Source organism: Rutilus rutilus (genome assembly GCF_951802725.1).
Source record: "Rutilus rutilus genome assembly, chromosome: 1".
NCBI classification, from domain to species: Eukaryota; Metazoa; Chordata; class Actinopteri; order Cypriniformes; family Leuciscidae; genus Rutilus; species Rutilus rutilus.
Genome location: NC_140209.1, coordinates 17,678,186 through 17,705,233, shown reverse-complemented (window position 1 = coordinate 17,705,233; position 27,048 = coordinate 17,678,186). Strand labels below are relative to the sequence as shown.

General features: G+C 36.6%; 2 protein-coding genes and 1 long non-coding RNA gene across 7 annotated transcripts in view; 2 read left to right on the top strand and 1 right to left on the bottom strand.

Annotated features, from left to right (window-relative positions):
- Positions 1-27,048, top strand: part of LOC311291565 — a 116,774-nt gene that overhangs the window by 10,003 nt on the left and 79,723 nt on the right. The gene's annotated exons all lie outside the window — the stretch shown is intronic.
- On the top strand, positions 257-11,731 carry LOC311289589 (sterile alpha motif domain-containing protein 3-like). Of its 4 annotated transcripts, XM_084407699.1 has the most exons (11): positions 257-1,649; positions 2,895-2,986; positions 7,308-7,458; positions 8,716-8,925; positions 9,007-9,034; positions 9,201-9,353; positions 9,433-9,489; positions 9,589-9,786; positions 9,878-10,052; positions 10,158-10,237; positions 11,058-11,731. In XM_084407699.1, exons 2-11 carry the CDS (start codon positions 2,896-2,898, stop codon positions 11,334-11,336), a joined length of 1,422 nt encoding a protein of 473 aa, XP_084263825.1. In that variant the 5' UTR covers positions 257-1,649; position 2,895; the 3' UTR covers positions 11,337-11,731. The 4 variants fall into 4 exon arrangements, with proteins under 4 accessions (XP_084263825.1, XP_084263827.1, XP_084263824.1 ...); XM_084407701.1 differs by lacking the exon at positions 7,308-7,458 and having other exon boundaries at positions 258-1,649; positions 8,862-8,925; positions 9,007-9,094; XM_084407698.1 differs by lacking the exon at positions 257-1,649 and having other exon boundaries at positions 2,278-2,986; positions 9,007-9,094.
- Positions 22,211-27,048, bottom strand: part of LOC311291012 (GTPase IMAP family member 8-like) — a gene marked incomplete at its 3' end in the record, with an annotated part of 32,007 nt that continues 27,169 nt past the window's right edge. Inside the window, exon 3 of the mRNA XM_084409826.1 lies at positions 22,211-23,205. Coding sequence (XP_084265952.1) covers positions 22,211-23,205 — 995 coding nt within the window. The remainder of the gene's footprint in view (positions 23,206-27,048) is intronic.

Sequence of the window (27,048 nt, the reverse complement as noted above, 5' to 3'; positions counted from 1 at the left end):
ACATACAAGAATGGAACTTTTAAATTTGTACACATTCAAAGCACTTGATCATTAAAGATGCTCCATTATTGTTGTTCACCTGTTAGTTTAAAAAATACTTTGCACAATTATAAGCAAAACTACAGCCCCGAAAAACCCCTGCTTTCAGGTTGATAAATGCAAAAAAAAAAATTTTATAGAGAAGTCAATAAAATATAATTCATATATATATATATATATATATATATATTATGTCACATAAAATTTGATGAAAGTGATGCTTTTGAAAACATATTTCTGACAATAAATGAAAGATTTTCGAAATGGCATGTCTATTTTGTCTCGGCGGAGCTGAGATGAGAACAATCGGAACACGGCCGTATTCTTGTTCAGCTGCTTAATCTCGTTGTCAGTAGACCATGATCGCGCACCGCTCGTGCATCCCATGCGCGTATGGCTAGCCTTCTACTCAGAACTCCGACACGGATAAATGTACGCAGCAATACATAATGAATGTTCCTGGGAGATCCGTAGTTAGTTGCGCGGGATGTGGAAGCGCCCAAAAGTTCCAGAACCTTTTACTGCCCTAAAAAAAAAACAAAAAAAAACAAACAAAAAAAACCTCATGCTGCTGGCCGCCGCTGCAGCAGCAGATCAATTTGGTCAAGTTCAGCACAACGTAAGGAAACAACAAGGTAAGGAAAATAAGACTAAATGTGTAATCAAGTGATTACTGATTAACAGTAGGCCTAATGTAAATGCTAAATGTCCTAAAACCTGTTGATAGGCTACTACAACAATGCAAAGTATATGCTCTTAACCTTGCAGTTTTTATCATGTAAGACTCAATTTCTCCATTTCTTTGCACAAAACTCTCCAGAAAGTGCCATTTAATGGTTTATTTTTATTTTTTTTAATTCACGGGGGGGCATATATATAGCCTATATAGGCTATATATATATATTTTTTTTTTTACATAGTTTTCTTTTTTCTTTTCTTTTTTTGATACAGATAGGCCTAATCTATTGAAACGTTGGGCTATTAATTAATTAATTACTCTTGGATTATTCTAACAAAAATGACATCCAAGAAGTAATAATAATATCAATAATAATAATAATTATTATCTTTTTTTATTATTATGCATAACAATAATACTGTTCTGATTAGCCTACTATTTTTTATATATATATATTAATAGTAGGCTAATAACATGCATAGTCTACCTATTATTATTTTTAAAAGTTTTGAAAATTTTAACAATGTATTTGTTTCCACACAAAAATCAGAACACATAAACCTCAATAACATATTCATTTTTGTTTAGCCACTTTAATTGTGGTAATACTAAATAATAACAATTCATTAATAATTTAATTAAATTTTTACGTAAATCACAAAATCTTCAATGGTCTGTGCAAAAAAAAAAAGAAAAAGAAAAAACCGTTTAAACCGTTACTTTGTTGCGTGACGTCAGCTGATGGACTACTAGAAGATCGACGGTAAATATTTTAGGTAAGTCAAAAACAAAATGTCAAAATAACTATAAACATTGATATCTGCGATAATATAATGAGTGTAGTGTGTCATAATAAGGTTTGAGCTCATTTTGTGACTCTTCTGTTGACAGTAAGATCGCAAAATTTATTGGATTCAGACATTGAAAAAAGGTAAGAAAAATATGTGGTTTATATTTGTTTTGTTTGTTTGTTTTTACCTCTTTTACCTCTACCTCCTCATTTTTATTTTAGAAACATTACAGTAATACAATGTATTTTTAGTTGGCTTATGGATATAAGGCCTAAGCTATAATCTTTTTAATTATTTACATCAGTGGTTCTTATCTAAAATTCATTACTAATTCTAGCTAATTAACGTTATTCAGTTTCATTTTAGTTTCTAGTTAAAATAAAGAAATATATACAACTAAATTGAAGCTTTTAATCAAACTCCCTAGTGTTATTTTTGCGCAATTGCTCAGGGAAAATTATACCCCATAGCGCCATCTAACGTACAACCAGTATAACCGTTTTGAACGCAGAAAACTAAACGGTATAACGTTTTACATGTATATAATTTGTTGTATTACAAAATGTTTAGGGATAGTTCACCTAAAAATTAACATTCTGTCATCAGTTACTCAAATTGTCAAACCTGTATAATTTTCTTTGTTCTGATGAACACTAAGGAAGATATTTTGACGAATATTTGTAAACCAAGCAGATCTGGGGAACCATTGACTTCCATAGTAGGAAAAAAAAAATACTCTGGAAGTCAATGGTTCCAGTTAACTGTTTGGTTACTGACATTCTTCAAAATATCTTCCTTTGTGTTCAGCAGAAGAAAGAAATTCATACAGGTTTAAAACAACTTGAGGGTGCGTAAATTATGACAGAATTTTAATTTTAAAGTGAACTATCCCTTTAAAATTCTTCAAAGTCAGCAGAACAAAGCAAGTATACAAGTTATACAGGTTTAGAAATCAGAGTAACTGATGACAGAATGTTCATTTTTGGGTGAACCAAAAACCTTTATGCACTGTTCGATTTCTGGTTACAGCCTGTATGGTCCGAGTAAAATTTGACCCTAATTGGATTCAATACAATTCCCCAAAAATCATGCTATGAAAAAAAAAAAAACACAATCAGGTACAAATAATTAACTTTTAATATCAATGCTTTTCACACATTACAAAGAATAAATATATGAATTTATGATTTATAAAAATGCTTTGAGAATTGACAGTCTCCGATGCCCATATATGGCAAAAAAAAAAAAAAAGAGATTAAAATCAGTACAAACATAACAGGCTTGCAGAACCACTGCTATATATCTTATTCGATTCTGATAATGATTAATTGTTTATCCCCATATTAAGAAAATGTATGTGATAACACATCTTTTCTGTAAACAAGGATGAGCACAGAGGTGATTCAGTGGACAATCCAAGATGTGGCTAATTGGTTGACTGCAAACAGTTTCCAGGAATTCATCCCTACATTTCAAGGTTAATCTGACAGAAATGCCCACTCTCTTTAACTGTCCACTATGCAGCAAACAAACATTCTCCCTAATTAAACAGATTCGTCATATTGGCCTTTACCATCAAAATGAACCAAAATTTGAATTCACATGCGGATTGAACGGTTGTGGCAAAACCAACAAAACCTTCAGTTCCTATAGATCACATATTTATCGCAAACATAGAGACCTTCTTTCATTGGTCAGTGAAGAAGAGGAAGTTTGTGATGATGATGAACATTGTAACTCAGAGGAACATACGGAGGACTTTCATGAAGAGGAGTTACCTAACACTAATGTGGAGGATATTGCTAACTGCAGAGAGTTTAGAACAGAAGATTTACTGCCAAACCTCAAGCGCAATCTTTGTCTCTTCATTTTGAAATTAAGAGAGAAGCATTGTATTGCAGCCACAGTTCAGTTCAGTATTGTGGAGAGCCTGCAAGTCATCTTTCAGGAGTTCACCACCCATTATGCTGAGATTATAAGATTTCATCTTCAACAACAACATCAAATTGACACTGATGCAGATGACAACTTATCTGAACTACTTGATCAGCAAAATATGTTTGATGAATGCCTTCGACAGATCAGTAGTGAATGGATGCTTGAGCACTATTGTGAAGATGAACTTGAATACATTGCACCTGTACAAATTCCGCTGGATCAAACAGAGCGACATGGTGCACATTTCCAGTACATACCTCTCAAGGCTCTACTGAGAAAGATTGCTCATAATGAGGATGTGTGGGCAATGCTTAACCAAGAGAAAACACCCAAACATCAGGATGTTATGGAAGACTACACTGATGGAGACCAGTTCAAAAGTTGTGAGCTTTCTTCCTTATCCAATGTACGTCTACATTTCTACATCGATGAATTTGAGATCGTCAACCCTTTAGGCTCTAAAAGGGGAAAACATAAACTGACAGCTGTGTATTTTAAACTCGGAAACATTGATAAGAAATATACATCAAAACTTGAGAATATTTACCTTTCATCATTAATCAGACATCGGTATATTGAAGAAGATCTTACCAACTATAACAATCTGTTTCAGCCTTTGATTGAAGAAGTGACATCTCTTGAGACAGAGGGAGTGACTCTGTCATGTAATGGGGAAAGCAGAAGATTCTATGGCACAGTAGTCACCATCTCAGCGGACAATCTTTCAGCTCACTCTTTGATTGGGCTGAAAAGAAATTTTTCACATGGGAGAATATGTCGTTTTTGCATGGCCACAAAAGAAGACATCACTACCAAATTCAAAGAAGAGGACTTTACTCTAAGAGACAGTGCTAATTACAGATACCACCTGCAGGCTGTCTGTGAAAATCCTGATAATGGGTCAGTTTATGGTGTGCAGAGAGAGTGCTGTTTCTCATCACTTAACTATGCTCCTACAGTGATAACTCACTTGTTTCCACCTGATGTGATGCATGATATCTTGCAGGGAGTTATTCCTAATGCTCTCAGATGGATTCTTCATCAGTTAATCAAGGATAAGCACTTCACTCTAGATCAACTGAACTATGAAATTGACAATTTTTCATATTCTGTAAATGATAAAACATCTAAGCCACAAATCTTGACGGAAAGAATGTTGCGAAGCAGAGGTCACATCTCTGGTAAAGCTTCAGAAACCTGGACATTGTTTCGACTACTACCACTAATGGTCGGATCTTATGTACCTCCAAACATGTATTGGAACTGCTACATCTTACTGTGTGAAGTGGTAGATTTGATCATGGCCCATCAAACACCCTGCCTTCTTTAGTTTTGGCCACACTGGAATCACAGATTGGAAGACCTCTGTCAAATGAAGTCCTACAAAAATCAAATTCCATCACAGCCCAGATAGCAACATTGTTTCGGCCCGGATCCGGCCCACATCTGGCACTTGTGGAATGCGGATCTGGCCCACATGCGGCGTGGAATGACGGCACTTGGGCGGACCACTCCTGTTTGCCAGATCTGGGCCACAAGCAGGCCATAGCAATGCCACATGTCAGCCAAGAGCAAATAAATAAACCAGAACTGGACCTTATCTGAGCCACAAAGTCTGTGTATATTAAATATGAAGTCATCTTAGCCTTAATAAGCCTGTTAACAAGCAGAATCACTGAAGGAAAGAAGAGAACAGAAAAAGAGATGAGCAGAAACACAAGAACTACAACTGACTTCAGACACAGCCTCAGATGAAATCAACTGAAGAAAAAAGAAGACATTAAATCTGTGAAGATCTCAGCAGAGGAGGATTAAACAACTCCACAAACAGCATTACCAGCTTCACTTATTACTAACCAGACTGGCTTTATTTCTGTCAGACGTCTACAGAAGTTTTTATTGAGAATTAACAGAGGTTTAACTCTGTGTTTCATTTGAAGTCACCATAACAGTGATTCATGTTTCTATTAGTTGGGCTCTTAACTCTTATTATACCTATTATCTTTTTTGGCTGCTATGACAGTGTGTTTGTCAAACACATTTGCAGCAGCAAAGAAAGCTAAAGTAAAATGAGATCAGGTGATGATGGTTACCTGTTGATGATTTTATAGTCATCATGAATTAGCCTGTTTCACTGATGTCTTTGGAATCTAACAATTGTGCTGATCCAGAAAAATTGTTACATCACAAACCCTGTGTTACTGCAGCATGAGATCCACCAATATAATAACAATAAGTTAGAAGACTTTATCAAACATGAGTACGAAAAAGTCAGTTCAACATGACACACACAGACATCAACAATCAGCGTATGAATCTCAACAATGGTGACAATCACAAATATTTAGATAAACAGAATAATTCAGAACATCACTGAAAAGCTAATAATTCATAACAAAAACAACAGCAACAAATAAAAGCAAATATTTAGAAACAAACAAAATTATAGGACAATTCAGCTGCATAATTTATTCATGTTGCAATGCATGCTGGGAGTTTTGTACTATGCTGGTACCCAGCATGCATTGCAGCAAGGTACTTTTGATTGTCACCATTGTTGAGATTCATACGCTGATTGTTGATGTCTGTGTGTGTCATATTAAACCGACTCTTTCGTACGCATGTTTGATAATGTCTTCTAACTGATTGTTATAATATTGCTAGATCTCGTGCTGCAGTAACACAGGGTTTGTGAGGTGAAAATATTAATGGATCAACACAATTGTTAGAGTCCACAAAACATCAGTGATTAAAGGTTATTTCATGATGATTATTAAAACCATCAACAGGTAACCATCATCACCTGATCTCGTTTCACTTTAGCTTTCTTTACTGCTGCAAATGTGTTTAACAAACACACTGTCACAGCAGCCAACAAAGACATAAGATATAATAAGAGTTAAGAGCCCAACTAATGGAAACATGAATCACTGTTATGGTGACTGTTAAGAAACACATTACAGTTAAAACTCTGTTAATTCTCAATAAAAACTGCAGACGTCTGACAGAAATAAAGCCAGTCTGGTTAGTAATAAGTGAAGCTGGTAATGCTGTTTGTGGAGTTGTTTAATCCTCCTCTGCTGAGATCTTCACAGATTTAATGTCTTCTTTTCTCTTCAGTTGATTTCATCTAAAGCTGTGTCTGAAGTCAGTTGTAGTTCTTGTGTTTCTGCTCGACCCTTTTTCTGTTCTCTTTTTCCTTCAGTGATTCTGCTTGTTAACAGGCTTATTAAGGCTAAGATGACTTCATATTTAATATAAACAGATTTTGTGGCTCAGATAAGGTCCAGTTCTGGTTTATTTCTTTGCTCTTGGCTGACATGTGGCATTGCTATGGCCTGCTTGTGGCCCAGATCTGGCAAACAGGAGCGGTCCGCCCAAGTGCCGTCATTCCAAGCCGCATGTGGGCCAGATACGCATTCCACAAGTGCCAGATGTGGGCCGGATCCGGGCCGAAACAATGTTGCTATCTGGGAGTTAACAATACAGCTTATAAAACTGGAGAATGCAAAGTGATTGACACTGTACACACTGAAGAGATTCCACTTTTTCTCAAGATCAAAGCAATATATGGACACAGTGGTTCGTGGTACATGTTTGGAAAAATACTCACTCCATTCAAATTTGACAGTCATCTCCATGCATACAAAGTTACCGAAACATCTTGGTGTGCCCTTGAAGTAGGGAAAGAGTTAGCTTTCCACGGACTGGACACTTATAAAAACCTGGAAGGAACTCTTTTGATCCCCTTGCGGCATCGGATTACTAAACATTAGGATGTGTATGTGCATTTATACACAATTCTTAATGCAGTTTGGTGGAAAATGTCAAAGGCCTACTGACTCTTGTTGTTTTTACAGAGAATGAAATTGATGGGGACACTTTTGTAAACCTAACTGAAAATATGATATCAAAAATATTTCCGAAAATGAAGGATCAAGTTAAATTTATAAGATTACGGCAAAGCCTAAAGACTGAGATGCCTTCTAAGACCACACACACCAATCATGAGTAAGTATGTTAAAATGCACTGAGTACTTTTTTTGCACTTATATAAATAAAGAAGATTGCTAGTAGCTAGGTATGTAATCCTTTTCAGATACCTAGCCAAACAAATTATTTTTAATTTTAATTTATTTTAATTTAATTTTTTTTTTTTTTTTACTTTTTGGAAGGACTTGAAAAACCACAGATCAGAATCTTGCGCTGGCCAGTGTTACACTCACTTATACTGACACCTACTGGCGTGCGTCCGTGCAGCATCGTGCAAACATAACGGTTTACAGTAACGGACGTGACTGTTAAAACGTTATTCGTAGTGACCCATGATAGATTTATTTTGTGTTTTTCCTAGAATGGGCAGTTTGTGACTTTTGCGAGATAAACAACATAAAGTAGCACTGGTATTACAAAACATTCAGTGGCACATGCCATCAAATCAAATAACACGTTTTAAAAAAATATTAATGACGATAATTGATATTAAAATAGGCTATTACACAATTAGGCTATTTATTTAGGATTTTGTGTCACAATTACGTCAATAGGTGCTCGATTAATCTAATTAATATCGTATCAGATCATGCTGGTTAGACTGAATAATGAAAGTAAACACTTACAGTCTGCGTTGGCGCACGGGGTGGAATTTAGCCTACCATAGGCCTACAATCCCAACGTAATCCAATCACATAACATCGACCGCCCATACAATATCAGTCGGAAACATTCTATGCACTCTATGCCCAAGCTACAGTGGGATGAACATATTACACTTTGACTCAATTATTTACAATAACGCGCACCACATTATTTTCTACCTTCTTTATATGGTGCCGACTCTCACGTTAGTTTCTCCTAACCCGCGAGAATTCAGAGATTAAACCACGCCTACTGGGCATACGCAACACTTGAACAGAACGCTATATGAAGAGTTCAGATGCAAAAACCTCTAAATGCCATCTGAAATTTCCTCCTAGAATGATCATTTTTATGAAGCTCGTATATTTAAGTTAAGTAATTTCACTTAAATGGCAATGAAAATTACCTATTAATTGCCATTTAAGTGAAATTATTGAAATTAAATATACGAGCTTGATAAAAATGATCATTCTAGAAGAAAATTTCAGATGGCATTTAGAGGTTTTTGCATCTGAACTCTTCATATCTTCTTTCTCAAAAAATAAAATAAAAATTAGTCTCCTCTCCGGTGTTGTGAGTTGTGACAAACATACAAAATAACACTTCTCTGATTCACTTCTTTTTCTATAGGACTTCATTTGGTATTTCACATGGGGAAAGTTCATCACAGAACTTTGCTCAAACAGTGTGGCCAGCAAATTATCAGCTACCAAAATTTCCTGTGGCAATACAAAAAAAACTTGATGAGGAGAGCAGAGATTTTTGTTCTTCAACAGGACGGAGCAAATGGAGATCAAAAATAATTCAAACACTGTTTGATCAGATGTGCACATATACATGGTAATTATATAGCATAATTAATAGCATAATTTTAGAGCATGATAGAGGACACATTTTTTCTCTCTTTTTTTTTTTTTTCAGGTATCCAACAAGTGAACAATACAACAAGGTGTGTTCAGCCCTTGTTACTAAATACCAATTCTTGAGAGACAGGACAGGAAGGGGATATGTAAGAACATGACAAAGAGTTTTTCAATTTCATAAACCCTTTAATACTTCCTTGATATTGTTATCTTGAAGGTTATACATGTTCAATTAATATTTTTCAATTGAAGGAGTCATGGCATGAGATTCTTAAGAACAAATTCAAGAAAGAAAGATCTCCCTTGGTTGACATTGAAGAGATAAATAAAGTTCGCAGCAGATTCGGGAAAGTAAAGAACCAGATGATTTCTCAGAGCATCCAACAGACAAGTGTCACCAATAAGGTAACTAATAAAGAAATAAGTATGCCAAATGATACTACACCTTAATGGATATAATAGATGTGTTTATTTATTTTTTTAGACTGAGGATCTATCTGGTATCCAAGACATGCACCAAAAGAGACAAAGGTCTGAAGAGGTAAGAGTCACAAATAGAATAATCTTCAAGATTTAAGAATAGGTATGTTATTTAAGAATAGCATACCTCTAAGTATGTTTTTTTTTTTTTTGTGGAAAGAGTGAATCAGGAGAAGATGAATACAGCATAGGGATCCACTTGGAGAAAATGAGAACAGAATGCTTGAAGAAGACACCAAATATCCGACTTTTACAGGACTGCATGGCACGGACAAGGAATGAGAGGGAAGACTATGTGACACATCACTCCACTAAAGAAATACTATCACGATATCCGGCCCTTAAAATCCCCTCAATTGTGAGTAGAATTGTATTCCAAATTATGACTTCAAAGCAATGAACATTTGCACATTTGAACATTTTTGTTAATATTTTTTTTCCCTTAATAGCTTGTATTAGAGTTTGAAAGCATACTTGATGCAAACATTGAAAAGAACATTCTGAAAAATCTTGCCCTGGTGGCACCGAAAGTTATTAATGAGTGCCACAGAAGAGAAGTCGGGGTGGATATTTGTGCTGAGTTGGCTGAAGCGAAAAAAACCCATATTGAATTGGCACACAAAGGTAATATATATAAATGAAAATGTAATCAATTTGTTTTTATGGATAGTAAATACAATTTTGCAATTAACACAAAACTACCCATATTTTTACAATTTTACATTTAAGGTCTCTCGATGGCTGCTGCTGTCCTGCTGCTTCCACTTTTATTCAAAGAGAGTCCAAGATCTCTATATATTATCAATGAGGTATAGTATACTTAAAAAATAGTTTTTTATGCCCATCTCTTTGAATGTGTGCAGGTTCCACTATAGAGTGGTGCAGGTATGACGTCAAAACCCCACACCCTGGTTCACTCGAGATTATATGGAATTTATCATGGTTTTCAATTTATTAGTGAAATAAAGCCTGTGGTGGTAAACATAATTTGACAACATTTTGTCACCCATACCGAAAACGCGAATTTTGAAGCAATTTTCATTTTTGGAAAAGTACGTTTCTAATAAGTAACTATATAAGACAATGTGCATATGCAGTTTACAGTGTTAAACAAAATGTCAAAGTATCATCAAGTTATGTTTAGCGCAGGCTTTATTTTGCTTATATATTGAAAACTCCCATTATAAAACCCCATTGGAAACTCTCAAAGGAGCCCGTGACAAATGACTCTTCTGTGTTCTGATGTCATTCTGATGCACCACTCGACATCAGCAGCAACATCGAGGGAGTAAATGATGGGAGCATTTTGGGGGAACTTTTCCTTTAATGGTGTCCTATAAATTTGTGTATAATTTAAATTTATAATTACATTTTCCCACTGAGATCCACTTCTAATAGTATTCTTGCAACCAAAACATTCATTATTACTTTTATGACTATATTTAGACTAGAACATCCAAATATTCAGCAAATTTCACCAGTTATGATGTCACAAAGTTGCAGATTTCTTAATGACCAATTCTTTTTTTAACTTTTTGAAAATGTTTGAAAAAAAATTATAATCATAAATGGTATTTTAATTGCTATATATCATTATACCTTATATAGCATTATCCTTTCTTTGTTTAGGAACCCCGTGCACCCAACCCTGTGCTGTACATAAAGGGACGTGCCTTGGTTGAAGAGTCTCTCCTACAAATATTGATGGAAGGGGAGAAGGTCTGTGAAGTGGATGACCTGACCATGGCTCTTGCTGTTCTGATGGCAATACACTTCATCTTCAACATTGAGTATGCTGCAAAGATGAGAAACACCCTGACATTTGTTGAAAAGTTTTTAATGTGCCATAACGCAGAAACCAAAATACCACCCACAGTGATTAAAATGGCCAATTTCTTGTTTGACTGAATGTGTGTGTGCGTGTAAATACATGATGTAAATACATGGAATGGGTTGTTGTGAACATTATATTTTTTTCCCATAATATTTTGCATATATACATAATATAAATAATAATAATAATAATAGTATAATATAAATAATATAAAATATATCACCCAGAGATTAAAATAGCCAATTTTGGCCAATTCAATATATTGTATGAGTGTGTGGGTGTGTAAATACATGATGTAAATACAATAAATGGGTTAATAATATTTATTGTGAATATTCAGTTGCATTCTGTTAGTTTTTTTTCATGATATATAATATTCTCTATATTCTATTCCAGTTTTAATAAGTCTTCATTTGTACTTTCTGTCCTGTGTTCACATTTGTATATGCCTATATTAAATAAATATTTCAAGAAGAATAATAGGTTGTGTCTGTGTTGTGAAATGGGATTAAAGTAGTAATGTATAATAATAATAATAATACATATATATATATATATATATATATATATATATATATATATATATATATATATATATATATATATATATATATACATACCAAAAGTGTGTATAAAAAGGTTCAAAATGGAACCCATGCGGTTCATTAATGCACCTTTAAGTAAAGGTTCCAATTAGAACCTTTTCAAAAAGGTTCAAAAATGAACCTTAAGGTTCCCCCACAGTTGCAATTTCCAGGAACCTCAAAAGGTTCATTTTTGAACCTTTTCTTCTTAGAGTGTGGTTATGTTTTGACATAATCATACTGTGATCTGAAAAAGGAAACTTATTGAGATAGTTTGGCTTAACTTGTTAGCAGCAGTTTAGTGATTCTTCAGGATATGATTATCAGTACTTATAATTCAAAATATTTAAAAAACATTGTTCTGATCAAAACACATTCAGATAAATTCATTTAAAACACAGACATCAATAATCAGCCTGTGAATCTCAACAATGGTGACAATAATAAAGCATTTTGCAGTGGCTGCCACCAATCACAACTCATTAATGGCTCCCATCATGCATTGCGGTATGAATAAATTATGATCTGAATTGTCTATGTAATTTACTTTTCCTAATTGAATATTCTGCTCCTCACCATTGTTGAGATGCATAGACTGAATCTTGACATCTGTGTGTGCCTAAAAGAAAGATTTTTTTATTTTTTTTAAAACAACTTTTAAGAAATCCTTTATATTATATCAAAAATTCTGGGCATTTATGCAGATTCACTAACCAACAATATAAATTGAAGTCAGAAAGAAGGATTTTAATGAGTTCAGTGATCAAGTTCAAATGATGATTGTCATAACATAACCAACACCATCAGATCACTTTTTTCTTTGTTCAACTGGTGCTTACAATTCAGAAACAACAGACAGACAAAATCTAAAGTTAATAATATATGGGTCAAGAGTCCAACTAAAGCAACCATTGATCGTCATAACGGTAACTTACAATTTGAGATTTTCTCCTTCAGTGATTCTGCTTGTTAACATCAGGTGTCTTCAATAATAATCAATCCTCACTAAATTAATCACTTAATTATATCATTACCTTAAACACTCTTGAGTGTGGACTCATACACTCCCAGGAGTGTTAATTTAACACTGGAGTTTTTGCTGTGTACAAAGAGCCGTAGTTAACTGACAAGCTGAGCCATATCGCATTAATTATCGCTGGCGATACGTCCGCGATATTGATGCGATATGGCTCAGCTTGTCAGTTAACTACGGCTCTTTGTAGTAAATGCCGCTCCATCTGAAAGCAGGTGATGGCGATTTACTACTAATCAAGGAACCGGCTTTACTGACGAGATGCGCATAACAATATCGCGATATATATCGCCCAGCCCTACTAATTAGTAAAATCAGCTGACTGAGTTTATGGATGGAATAAACATATGGCAGGACTTCTACTTTCTGACCCCTGGACTATACAACTCTGCTTTAAACATCTCATACGGAGGAATCAGCACCTCTTCCTCATCAGGAAACTTTGAGTATTTTGTCAGATCAGCACCTTCACAAGTTTTGATTTCAAAACAAGATGTATTTCCATATGCTTCTGCTTCTCTACGATTAAGAGAGGAGGATGTAAATGAGCCGAAACGAACCTCTGTGTTCAGAACATTCTCGTCAAATTCAACCTTTGTTCCTCGATAAGTTGACTTGCATCCATTTTGTGTTTCCTTCAGAATCTGTATTGCTTCTGTCAGCAAAAACTGAAGTGAATACCATGTGTATGTTCTGTCTTTGTATTTTTGTTTATTCAGCTCTGAGTTTTTCTGAACGTATTTCTTCATCAGTTTGAGCACATTGTTTTAAACTGTGCAGCTGTGCGTTCAGACAGAAGTTTAATTGCTAAAAATGCCATTATTTTACATAAAAAGGTTAATACTTGTTTTTAATTGAAGAAATGTTTCAGTTTGTCTATAAAGTAACTGATGAATTTGATGCTGGCTCGATGTTGATGAGGTTCAGAATCATGTTTGTATTTACATGGCGTTCAGGATCTGCAAACCATTCACCATTGTCCTATCAGCCATCTCTCCTTACTCTACTCTTTATTTGGTAAGTGAAATCTCATGTACTGTAATGTAACCGCTAGCAAGCATAATGAATCATCACACAAGAAATGCACGAGATAGCTAGTGATGGCAATTTCAAAAAACTGCTTCATGAAGCTTCGAAACCTTTACAGATCTTTGGTTTCGAATCAATGGTTCGGAGCGTGTATCAAAATGCCAGAGTCAAGTTTTTCAGTAAACGAGGCTTCATTACGTCATAACTGTTTCAAACGTTTCGAAACACTTCAAAATTTCAATTGTTCACCACTGGGGGCGATGAGAACAAGTGTCTGTGGGTTTTACCTGATCTCTGATCAGATTTATACATTTGTAGATGTTTTAATTAGACATTAGTATAATTAAGATGAATACTAGTAGTTAATAGTCTTTTACTGGCCTGTTTAGCTGAGCCATTTATATAACAAACAAAAACCAACCCTGACAATTGATAAAAGAACATATAGACACTTGATAATCTTATTAGATGATTAGATAATTGAATTTAAAAGATTTTACTGTCAATAAAAAAATTGCCAATGTGTTTTTATGTATGTTTGGCCTGGGTTTTTGTTGCATTTACACTGTTCTGACCACTAGGGGTCCCCGTGGAGACGGGTGTTAATATGCCACATTTGCTTCAGCTGTTTCAGTTTCAAGAAGCCGTAGAAATAGGGTAATGACGCTTCCTGTTGAATAAAGTGTCAAATGAGTGTCCTGTCATTCTGAAATTCTCCTTTCACACTCATCGTCTGTGAAGTGGAGCAGGACAGTCCTCGTTTCAGACGCTCATCCACAGAACACACAGGTTTGGGCACGGAAAGGGGCGCTTTACTGCTGGATGAATACAAGCGGCAACGGTTCATGTGCTTGTCGTTGCATATTGCGTAAACACTACATTTGGATTCATTAATCGGAATTCATTCATTCAGACTGAAGCAAAAAGTGTCCTTGTAAACTTAGCTACTGTATCGAACAACATGCAATGACAGACTGTTCATTTTGAAGTTAAACTACTCAATTAACGTGCATCCTTAACCCTTTAAAGCCTACTGTATCATAGCTGATATGCACATTTAAGGCATCTAAATGAATCCCTTTGCTGATAAACGTGTCGTGCACAATCTCATACTCCTTCTGTCATCTGATTGATAGTTTAGACTTTTTAGCAAGTAAAAGTCATTTAGTATAATTGTACAAACTTCTTTCAGCTCGAGCTTCACATCCCAGTGGGCATTTGATGTCAATTTAACATCAATATGACATCAAATTGATGTCAAAATTAGGTCACAAAATAGGTCAAAAATGAAAGTCATATTGACGTCAAAGTGTTGATGTCAATTTAACGTCAAGAGTTTGACCTCTATCAAGAGTTTGATAATAAGTCATTTTGCCAAACAAAAAGGTGAAACGCATGGCCGTACACTTATTACCAGCTTCACTTACACTAACCAGATTTACTTTATTTAATTTCCGGTTTAATGAAATCATATTTTGCATTTTAAAGTCACCATGATGGTGGTTAGCATTTGCTTTAGTTGTGCTCTTGACCCTTGACTTCTTAATATAAAATTTTCTCTGGCTGCTATAATTGTGTGTTTTTAATAAAGCTCTGTTGTTGTAGCTAAAAAAGCCATGAGATCAGGTGATGTTGGCAGTTTATTGATGATGATGATATCATCATGTAAATGCCTGAAGCCCTGATCTTATTCAGTGTCTTATGCTCTGATTATATAGGACTTGCGGTTTCAAAACTGTTTTATTCATAACAGAAGTCATTTGATTCTACAGCATGTCTAGCACTTTTGTTTATCAAATAATGTACTTGGTTTTTAAAAACTATTTAGTGCATAAACCCTGTCATCTATGGCATTACTTAGACGCACACAGACATCAAGAAACAGCATATGAATCTCAACAATGGTGACAATCAAACAAAATATCCAGATAATCAGATCAACTCCAGGTGCATAATTTATTAAAGCTGCAATGCATGCTGGGAGATTTTGGTGAGTTTTGATTGGTGGTACCCAGCATGCACTGCGGCATGAAGCATTTCATTGATTGTCACCATTGTTGAGAGTCATACACTGATTCTTGATGGTTAAGTAATAATGTATAGGAAAAAGTTTAATGCATTAAATGTTTTTAAAATCCCTTATAGTCTTCGATAAACAAAATTGCTCTAATGCTGTAAAATTAAATAGATTCTATTGTAATATGGAATAAAAACCATAAATTCTATATAATCAAAACATTTGACACTGAACACTATTAGGGAATCAGGCATTTACATGATGGTATTGTCGTCATCATCTATAAACAGCCAACATCCCCTGACCTTATCTTCTCATGACTATTTTGCCTATAACAAGTATAGCAGCCAAAAAACTTTTATATTAAAGAGTTAAGGGTCAAGAGCACAACTAAAGCAAACACTAACCACCATCATGGTGACTTTAAAATACAAAATTTTAATGATTTCATTAAAATTGAAATTATATAAAGTAAATCTGGTTAGTTTTAAGTGAAGCTGGTAATGAGTGTACGGCCATGCGTTTCACCTTTTTGTTTGGCAAAATGACATCAGCAGAGGTCAAACTCTTGACGTCAAATTGACATCGACACTTTGACGTCAATATGACTTTCATTTTTGACCTATTTCTTGACCTAATTTTGACATCAAGGTGCCCGCTGGGATGCCTTTCTGCTGTTAAATCTGCACTGATTTTTATCAAGTAAACGTGAGAATAACTTTGATATTGTTAGTAATATGTCAAGATGAACACTTACTGGACTGAAGCAACTTCAATTTACTTGATTATCCAGATATTATCAGTTGAGTCAGTTGAAATCATGAGTATCAAATATGATCATCAGGCTTTTGAGGAAGGTTTGTGTTCATCTCTCAGTCATTACTGTATTGCATTGCATTATATGTTTTAAAACTAAAGAGCTTTAAATCATGAAACTAAGCATTCTAAATATCAACTTACTGAGACATATGGATTTCATCATTCATATTCTCACTATATCAGATTATATGAGCCATAAAAACCTGATACTGATATGATGCAAACTTTTTTCAGATTTTGAATACATTTCAGACTATTATTTTATATGTCAGGCTTTACACAGGGTTAAACGTCTAATCGAGCTATCGGACCCTTCACATAAAGTATAAGGCCTGTTAGTCGGGACTGTGCCAGACCAAAACCACTACTTTAAAACCAAAACCCTTCATGGAATCCTTGAGCTATTCATCAAAGACATTATCCAAGGAAATCTGAGGCTGATGAAACCCAATGGAAAGCATTCATCGTCCTGTTCTCTTAAACGCCGCCTGCTTATGTAACGCTAGATTATTGTTCTGAATGGAATCTCGTCCTGCTCTTACCTCACACTCGAAACCACACACACACACACACACACACACACACACACACACACACACACACACACACACGACGTGTGCGAAACCCATACGGTATGTTCACATGCTACAAAAGCATTCCAGGCCTTCCTGTAAGCATTCCAGGCCTCAACATCAAGTTGACAGAAAGCTTTGTGAGGTTAAACACTGATGGGGGGAGGACTAGTGACGGGCGAACGGCGAGGGAAACTTCAGGAGAAGAAACTGAAGAGGGTACACACTAAAAAATGCAGGGTTGTTTCAACCCTAATTTGGGTCGAATATGGACAAACCCAGCTGTTGGGTTAATGAAAATTAACCCAACGGTTGGGTTTGTCCATATTTGACCCACATTTTGGTTATAACAACCCTGCATTTTTTAGAGTGTACGGTTTCCGTCTGGTGCTGTAGTTAAGGTGCGGTGTGATGCAAAAGAGATGTGTTAAAAATGACACATGTTGTATCAGTTTTAACACATGTATCAGTTGTATCAGTTTGTGTGCTCAGGGACAAAATGTTGTGACAAATTTAACAAAATAGATGTGTCATATTAACACAAATTGTGTCATCTGAGTAATTAATTACTAATTACTCAGATGTGTAATTTGAAAAATAAAGTGAAACAGGCAGATGCAAAACAATTTAATCAATAGTCAAGTACAGAATGCATGTGAACACAAAGTACAATAAAATGTTTCATGCTTGCTCAATGTGTACTGTACATTTTTATGCTTCAAATTGCTTTTGAGAAAACTTCATGAAGAGATACACTGTAAAAAAGAATACATTGATTTTATTGATATCTAATTAATAAAAATGAGGCAACAGATTACAAGCAATATTATTAATTAAATTTAACAAATTAGAATTGAGTAATAATTAATCAAATGACCTTCCTTTAAAGGTAACCATTTAAATTGAGTAAAATTTACAAAATATCTTTTATTGCCAACATTGAAGACACCTGGTGTTAACAAGCAGAATCACTGAAGGAGAAAACCATAATTAAAGTCACCATTGTGGAGATCAGTGTGTGTTTTAGTTGGGCTCTTGACCTTAAATTATTAACTTTAATTTTTGTTCGGCTGCTGTACATGAGTTATAACAGCCAGATGAACAAAGAGAAAAGATGATGTAATGGCATTGGTTGTGATTTAAAATTATCATTATTTCACAATCATTTGACCTGAATCACTGAACTCATATAGAGTCCAATTTCTGAGTTAGGTGATCTATATTAATTATAGCAGCACTGGCCTTGTACGGCATAATATTTTTTAACTTTTACAATGTAAGGCAAATAATTTCTAAAAAGTTTCTCTTACATAAAAAAGAGACACACAGACATCAATAATCAGCCTGTGAATCTCAACAATGGTGACATTTATAAAGCATGTTGCAGTGCATTCTGGGTTCCACCAATCAAAACTCATTCATGGCTCCCATCATGCATTGCTGCATGAATAAATAATGAGCTTATGTTCATCTGTTTGTCACCATTGCTGAGATTCATACGCAAAATCTTGATGTGTGTTTGTGCCTAAAAAAAACCAACATATATTTATTTATTTTTTATTATTGATTTGATCATTTGGATTTCATTGAAAAGGCTAAAACTATTATACTGCTATAATTAATAAAGTTAACTTAACTCATAAATTGTACTCTATATGAGTTCAGTGATTCAGGTCAAATGATTGTGAAATAATGATAATTTTAAATCACAACCAATGCCATTACATCATCTTTTCTCTTTGTTCATCTGGCTGTTATAACTCATGTACAGCAGCCGAACAAAACTTAAAGTAAATGATTTAAGGGTCAAGAGCCCAACTAAAACACACACTGATCTCCACAATGGTGACTTTAATTATGGTTTTCTCCTTCAGTGATTCTGCTTGTTAACACCAGGTGTCTTCAATGTTGGCAATAAAATATATTTTGTACATTTTACTCATTTTAAATGGTTAACTTTTAAGGAATTAATTTGATTAATTATTACTCAATTATAATTTGTTAAATTTAATTAATAATATTGCTTGTAATCTGTTGCCTCATTTTTATTAATTAGATATTAATCAAATCAATGTATTCTTTTTTACAGTGTAACAGTTAAGCAAGTTTGCATTTGAATTTTAATTAAAATGTTGCAACTGAGAAAATATTGTATAGATATTTAGATATAATTTTATATGATTATATGATATGTCAGATATAATAGAGACTTAGAGAGTTCTCTGACTCTCTATTACCCAGCTAACAGACTTTTGTTATAAGAACGTTCTCCAAAATATTCAGTGTTGGTTCTGGGAATGTAACAAATGTTATCACGTTAGAGGAACGTGTTTCAAAAGGTATAATGTTCCTCAAACGTTATTTTAACTTAATTTTGATTCAAAATTCAACATTATAGGAACGTTGATTTCTAACATTACAAGAATATAAAAATGAAAGAGTAATAAGAACACAAACTACAACTTTATTCAGACACAGCCTTAGATGAACTGAAGATAAAAGACATTAACTCTATCAAGATCTGATTAAACAACTCCACAAACAGCATTACCAGCTTCACTTATTACTAACCAGACTGACTTTATTTCTGTCACGTCTACAGAAGATCTTATTGAGAATTAACAGAGGTTTAGATTAGGGCTGGGCGATATATATCGTGAGATTGTTATGCGCATCTCGTCAGTAAAGCCGGTTCCTTGATTAGTAGTAAATCACCATCACCTGCTTTCAGATGGAGCGGCATTTAGGGCTGAGGAGATAATTAAGTGATTAATTGAGTGATGATTGAGCATTATTGAAGACACCTGATGTTAACAAGCAGAATCACTGAAGAAGAAAATCACAAATTGTAAGTTACCATTAAGGTGATGGGTGTTTGCTTTAGTTGGGCTCTAGACCATTATATGTTTACTTTAATATTTATTGTTGTTTGTCTGCTGTTATTGATTTATAACAGTTAAATGAATAAAGTAAAATGTTATCTTATAATATTGGTTATGTTTTGACATAATCATGCTGTGATCTGAAAAAGGCCAGAGATAGTTTATTGAGATAGTTTGGTTTAACTTGTTAGCAGCAGTTTAGTGATTCTTCAGCCTATGATTATCGGTATTTTACTTATAATTCTAAATATTTAATAAACATTGTTCTGATCAAAAGCCATTCAAAAAAATTCTATTAAAACACAGACATCAATAATCAGCCTGTGAATCTCAACAATGGTGACAATAATAAAGCATGTTGCAGTGGCTGCCACCAATCACAACTCATTAATGGCTCCCATCATGCATTGCGGTATGAATAAATTATGATCTATGTATATTACTTTTCCTAATTGAATATTCTGCTCCTCACCATTGTTGAGATGCATAGACTGAATCTTGACGTCTGTGTGTGCCTAAAATAATGATTTTTTTTTTTAACAACTTCTAAGAAATCCTTTATATTATCAAAAATCCTGGGCATTTATGCAGATTCACTAACCAACAACATAAATCTAAGTCAGAAAGAAGGATTTGAATGAATTCAGTGATCAAGTTCAAATGATGATTGTCATAATATAACCAACACCATCAGATCACTTGATGATATAATTCAAAAACAACAGACAAACAAAATCTAAAGTTAATAATATAAGGGTCAAGAGTCCAACTAAAGCAACCATTGATCGTCATAACGGTAACTTACAATTTGTGATTTTCTCCTTCAGTGATTCTGCTTGTTAACATCAGGTGTCTTCAATAAGGTTCAATCATCACTAAATTATCTCATTAACTTAAACACTCTTGAGTGTGGACTCATACACTCCCAGGAGTGTTAATTTAACACTGGAGTTTTTGCTGTGTACAAAGAGCCATAGTTAACTGACAAGCTGAGCCATATCGCATTAAATATCGCTGGCGATACGTCCGCGATATTAATGCGATATGGCTCAGCTTGTCAGTTAACTACGGCTCTTTGTAGTAAATGCCGCTTCATCTGAAAGCAGGTGATGGCGATTTACTACTAATCAAGGAACCGGCTTTACTGACGAGATGCGCATAACAATCTCACGATATATATCGCCCAGCCCTAGTTTAGATGTTGATGTCTTATTGAAAATGTTTGGTTTGAGGTCACCATCATGGAGATCAGTGTTTGCTTTGCATTTAGTTGGGCTCTTGACCATTGACTTCTATTAAGTTGATGTTTTATCAGCAGTTGTAGGTGTTTATGGAAAATATTTCTGCATTGACGTTTGAGAACGCTTGAGGAACATTATACATTTTAAAACATGTTCTCCTAATGTCAAGAAAACTGGACATTTTTTACATTGCCAGAACCAACACTGAATATTTGGAGAATGTTCTTATAACTAAAGTCTGTTAGCTGGGAAGTTCCATCTCCGTTTATATTCATCCAGTTCCAGACAAGACTGGTAAAGGACTTCATTTTCTTTCATGAGGTTAGTAATTGTGTTCTCCAGAGATGCAACTCTATTTGTAACGTCTTCAATTTCCTTGACAAATAATTCCCTGGATGAGGAGAAGGTGCCAAGAGAAGCAGTGTTTTCTTGAACAGATATTTCAAAAGATTGAAGCCATATGATACCATATAAAATATACCTATTTTTTCATAAACAAAAAACGCCGTCCACCCAGTGCTATTCTATCCAAAGTTACATTTTAACACACATTGAGTGCTAAATATCTACACAGCGTGTCTCAAAACCAAATTAGCCAGATATCAGTTATCATGATTAGAAGATCTGGCTTTTTTCAAATATTCTCAGATGTATTAAGCAAAGTACAATGAACAGACACTGATCTTAAGTCAGATCATCTGACTCTACTTCTCTCTCTCATTACACACACACACAATAGATTCAAAACATTATTGATCATTTTTGAGTCTTTCACTGTACTTTGCACAGCTTCTGTTTTGCTAGTGTTCGTGTAGCTTTCATTGCAAGACCTACTGCCTTCCCACGACTGACTCCTTTCCTCTCAGCTTCCTTTATTGTGCTCTCTTTCTCTTCAAGGGACACCTCCTTCTTCAGGCTTTTGCGTATTTCTGATACATTCACATTATTGTGAATTAGAAGATCTTCTATGAATGTGTCAGAACAAGATTGTTTAGCTTCATGTCGTGACTCCTCTACTAAACGCCAGAATATTTTCTGCCATTCTGTCTGAGTGACCGGTTTGTGCTCCTGTTTGTGCTGTTTCACTTTCTCATCTAGTTTCTGCTTCTGAATCTCCTGAATGTGTTTTTCTGTTTCATCAAACATGTCATTTTTAAAGTGCCCTCCATTTTCTGCCACCATCATTTCTAATTTACCTATCAGATCTTTGAATTGTGGGAAACTGGGAAAGTCATTATCTAAACAGAAGAATCGGTTTCCACAACTGCCTACAAGTTCTTTAATATCTGGATCACCATTTTGTAGATACTCTTCAATTGTTTTTCCTTTCTTTAACTGACTTTTGTGAGTGAAGACGATCATGGAATATTTTTGCATCTGTTCTCCGAACACTTCTTTAAGTTTCTTTATTGTATTTTTCTCCTCCTCAGTGAATCGACCCACTTTAATGACAATAATAAAAGCATGTGGCCCAGGAGAGGATAATGTTATGCATTTTACTAATTCAGGAATAACCTGCTCTTGACTGAGTTTAGTATCATAAAGTCCAGGTGTGTCGATCACTGAGATCTCTTTACTAAACCTCACTGTAGTTTCTGCCTGACACTGTTTCGTCTGTGACTTTGAACTGGCTGTAGATTTGAACACGTTTCTGCCGATGATGGTGTTTCCAGTGGCACTTTTCCCAGCTCCAGTTTTTCCCAGCAGAACCAGCCTGATCTGGTCTTTCCTCTCAGGAATGTCATCAAACTTCTCTGGACATCTATCTGAAAATAAGACAGAAAAACCAAATGAAACTAAGGCAGAAAGATCAAATCCCTGATCTACAGAAGCCCTAAACCACAGCGTAAAAAATAATAAGAAAAAAAAGAAAAAAAGAAAAGAAATCTAAAATTACGAGATTAAAGTCGAAACATTATGAGAATAAAGTCTTAATATTTTGTGAATAAAGTCAAAATATGGTGAATATGTTGCTATACCAACATGCCATTACCATTTGTCTTGGGACATTACAAAATAGGCTATAGCACTGCACCGGACTTTACAGGCGAAAACAATTTTCAGACCAGGATTGTGGCACTCGTCTATAGGCAACGCCATCTCGGTCGAGAACACTTAACCGTAACCAGACTGTCTCCCTCTTCACCGTAAATCCTTTCTGGATAGATTTAAGTGCATTGCTTTTTATATCCGTTTGTGTATTTTGTGACAGTGCACATAATTTGTTACAAAATTATGAGATTGCAGATGCATTGAGAACATTGCACAGTAACCCAGCGGGCACCTTGATGTCAAAATTACGTCAAGAAATAGGTCAAAAATGAAAGTCATATTGACGTCAAAGTGTCGATGTCAATTTGATGTCAAGATTTTGACCTCTGCTGATGTCATTTTGCCAAACAAAAAGGTGAAATGCATGGCCGTACACTCATTACCAGCTTCACTTAAAACTAACCAGATTTACTTTATTTAATTTCAATTTTAATGAAATCATTTAAATGTTGCATTTTAAAGTCACCATGATGGTGGTTAGCGTTTGCTTTAGTTGTTCTCTTGACACTTTAATATAAAATTTTTTCTGACTGCTATAATTGTGTGTTTATAAAGCACATTTGTTGTAGCTAAAAAAGCCATGAGATCAGGTGGTGTTGGCTGTTTATTGATGATGATGATGATGATGATGATATCCTCATGTAAATACCTAAATCACTGATCATGTTCTGTGTCTAATGCTTTGATTATATAGGACTTGTGGTTTTTATGTTGTATTATAATAGAATCCATTAAATTTTACAGCATGAGAGCAATGTTTTTTATCAAATAATATAAATGATTCTAAAAACATTTAGTGCATTAAACTCTTTCCTCTACATTATTACCTAGCCATCAAGAATCAGTGTGTGACTCTCAACCATGGTGACAATCAATGAAACGCTTCATGCTGCAGTGCATGCTGGGTACCACCAATCAAAACTCACCCATATCTCCCAGCATGCATTGCGGCTTTAATAAATTATGCAGCTGGAGTTGATCTGATTATCTGGATATTTTGTTTGTTTGTCACCATTGTTGAGATTCATATGCTGTTTCTTGATGTCTGTGTGTGTCTAAGTAATGCCATAGATTAATGGTTTTTGTGCACTAAATAGTTTTTAAAAACCAAGTATATTATTTGATAAACAACACGGAGTCAAATGACTTCTATTATGAATAAAACAGTTTTAAAACCACAAGTTCTATATAATCAAAGCATTAGACACTAAATAAGATCAGGGATTCAGGCAATTACATGATGATATCATCTTCATCATCAATGAAAAGCCAATATCACCTGATCTCATGGCTTTTTTAGCTACAACAATTGTGCTTTATAAACACACAATTATAGCAGCCAGAGATTTTTTTTATGTCAACGAGTCAAGGGTCAAGAGCACAACTAAAGCAAACGCTACAGTTCTCTTACGAGAGTCCTCTCGTACTGCGTTTTTGTAAAAACGCTACGGGAAAAGTCTCTTTTCACGAAATACTGAAGCAAAAAATTATCCTTAATTTTCATAAATGTAAAACGCGTTGCGGCAGTGCTAGCTATGGCGAGACGGCTTGCTCGCTCATTGGCTGCTCTGCAGCAACTGCATAAGCCTATCGAGCGAGGCCTGAGGTGACGTCAGGCCAATGAGGACGCTTCGCGCCCTCCTAGCCATTTCCCGCCGAGACGGGTGTGGCTAACCTCTATATAAGGAGCTCGAAAAGGCTTATTCACTTGATTTTTCATCTCTTCAGCGAAGCTCTCACATCGCTGGATCACGAGGAAGCAAGCGTCGTTTGAGGCAAGCACTTCAGCGGGACGAGCCACTCGAAGCTGCTGGCAACGCCGCCTTCTACAGCCGTACCTGCTGCGCTTTCCGGCGCTATATCCTTTCCTTTATTACTGTTCTTGTGTGTGTGTGTGTGTGTGTGTTCGCCCCGCGACACTCACCTCCTAAAAGAGCTGCGTCTTTTTAAAGATGCCTTCATGTGGCTCGTGCCGAGCCCCACTCTCCCAGGGAGACCGCCACGTCATCTGTGTTTCCTGTTTGGGAGAGGACCATGCAGCGCTCGCGCTCGCTGACGGCGGCTGCCCTCACTGCGAGCTTTTGCCGATGGTGACTCTGCGGACTCGCCTGGCTTCCTTCTCAGAGTCTGCATGCCCCGCCGCGCTGCCGCGCCGCAAGAAGCGCCGCTCGCAGCGGGTCCCGGAACCCGCTCCAACCCGACCAAGCTCGCCGGTTCGCCCGCCTGCTTCACCGGCTTCTCCTGTTCTTCTTCCTGATGCTCAGCGCCCGCAGTCTGCCGCCGCTTCATCAGAGGAAGTCGTTTCCGAGGCCGCGTCGGGGGAGAAGGATTCCTGCTCTCTGTTAGCTTCAGGCAGCGAGGACTGGGCGAGCTCTGAGGACCTCGCGCCTCCTGCCCGCAAGCCCACTACGAGAGCCAACATCGAGAAGGAGCTCATGCGAGTACTCGCGCTGGCCGCGGCGAGCCTCGGCCTCGAGTGGTCTGCACCGGAACTCCCCTCTCGTACCCGGCTAGATGGTAGCTTCCTCCCTGGTGAGCGCACTTCTCCGGAATCTAAGCCCGCCCCCTTTCTTCCTGAGCTTCATGAAGAAGTGGCGAAAGCTTGGAATGCGCCCTACTCTGCGCGAACGCGCTCGTCTGTGTCGCCTGCATTTTCCTCCTTGGATAATGCAAAAGACCGAGGCTACCTTTCACTTCCGCCGGTGGAACAGGCGATAGCAACCCACCTTTGCCCGCCCTCTGCTGGACGGCGGACTAAACCGGTGTTGCCTTCCAAAGCCTGCCGCATGACGTCGACGCTGCTCGCGCGAATCTTCTCCGCCGCTGGGCAGGCTGCGTCAGCGCTACACACCATGGCTACGCTGCAGATATTCCAGGGCGATCTCCTCCGTAAGTTGGATGAGATAGGACCTGAAGCTATCTGCATCGCGGATTTAAGGAGCGCTTCGGACCTAACACTCCGCGCTACCAAGTCCGCTGCACAAGCCATGGGAAGATGTATGGCTTCCGCCACTGTTGCTGAGAGACACCTATGGCTTACGCTCACGGAGATGGCTGATTCCGAGCGCAACGCGTTCCTCGACGCCCCGCTGTCTTCCGCTGGCCTTTTCGGTTCTTCTCTCTCCGAGTTCGTGGAGAGATTTACCGAAGCCCAGAAAGCGTCTCAAGCCTTCAAGCACTTCCTTCCGAAGCGCTCCGGTTCTGCAGCGAGTCGTGAGAAACAGACTCCGCGGAGTTCTCAGCCTCAGCCCCCGCCTTCGGCCACATCTTCACAGCAGCGACAGCAGCGACAGCAGCACAGCTCTAGGTCCCGCTCTCGCTCTACCAGCCGACGCCCCGCTCAGCGCGGGCCGCGGCCGAGGATTGTGGTAAAGCCGGAAGCCCCGAAGAAGTCCTAGCACTCCTAGGAAAGCGCAGGTGTGTGAGCCCCGCTGCGGCCGGTCTCTCACCCAAGCGCGCCGCTGTTTCAGTCCCAAGACTTGCGACTGCCCCAGCGTTTTCTGCAAGACGCAAGCCCGCACAGTTGCCCGCTTGCCTGCACACAAAAGCCGTTTTCA

What these genes read in the sequence shown, in the direction of transcription:
- LOC311289589 (XM_084407698.1), top strand. Translation starts at nt 2,896, where the DNA reads ATGAGCACAGAGGTGATTCAGTGGACAATCCAAGATGTGGCTAATTGG. An exon ending in AGACAAGTGTCACCAATAAG is followed by an intron (nt 9,354 to 9,432) that starts GTAACTAATAAA and finishes TTATTTTTTTAG; the next exon opens with ACTGAGGATCTATCTGGTAT. An exon ending in CCCTTAAAATCCCCTCAATT is followed by an intron (nt 9,787 to 9,877) that starts GTGAGTAGAATT and finishes TTCCCTTAATAG; the next exon opens with CTTGTATTAGAGTTTGAAAG.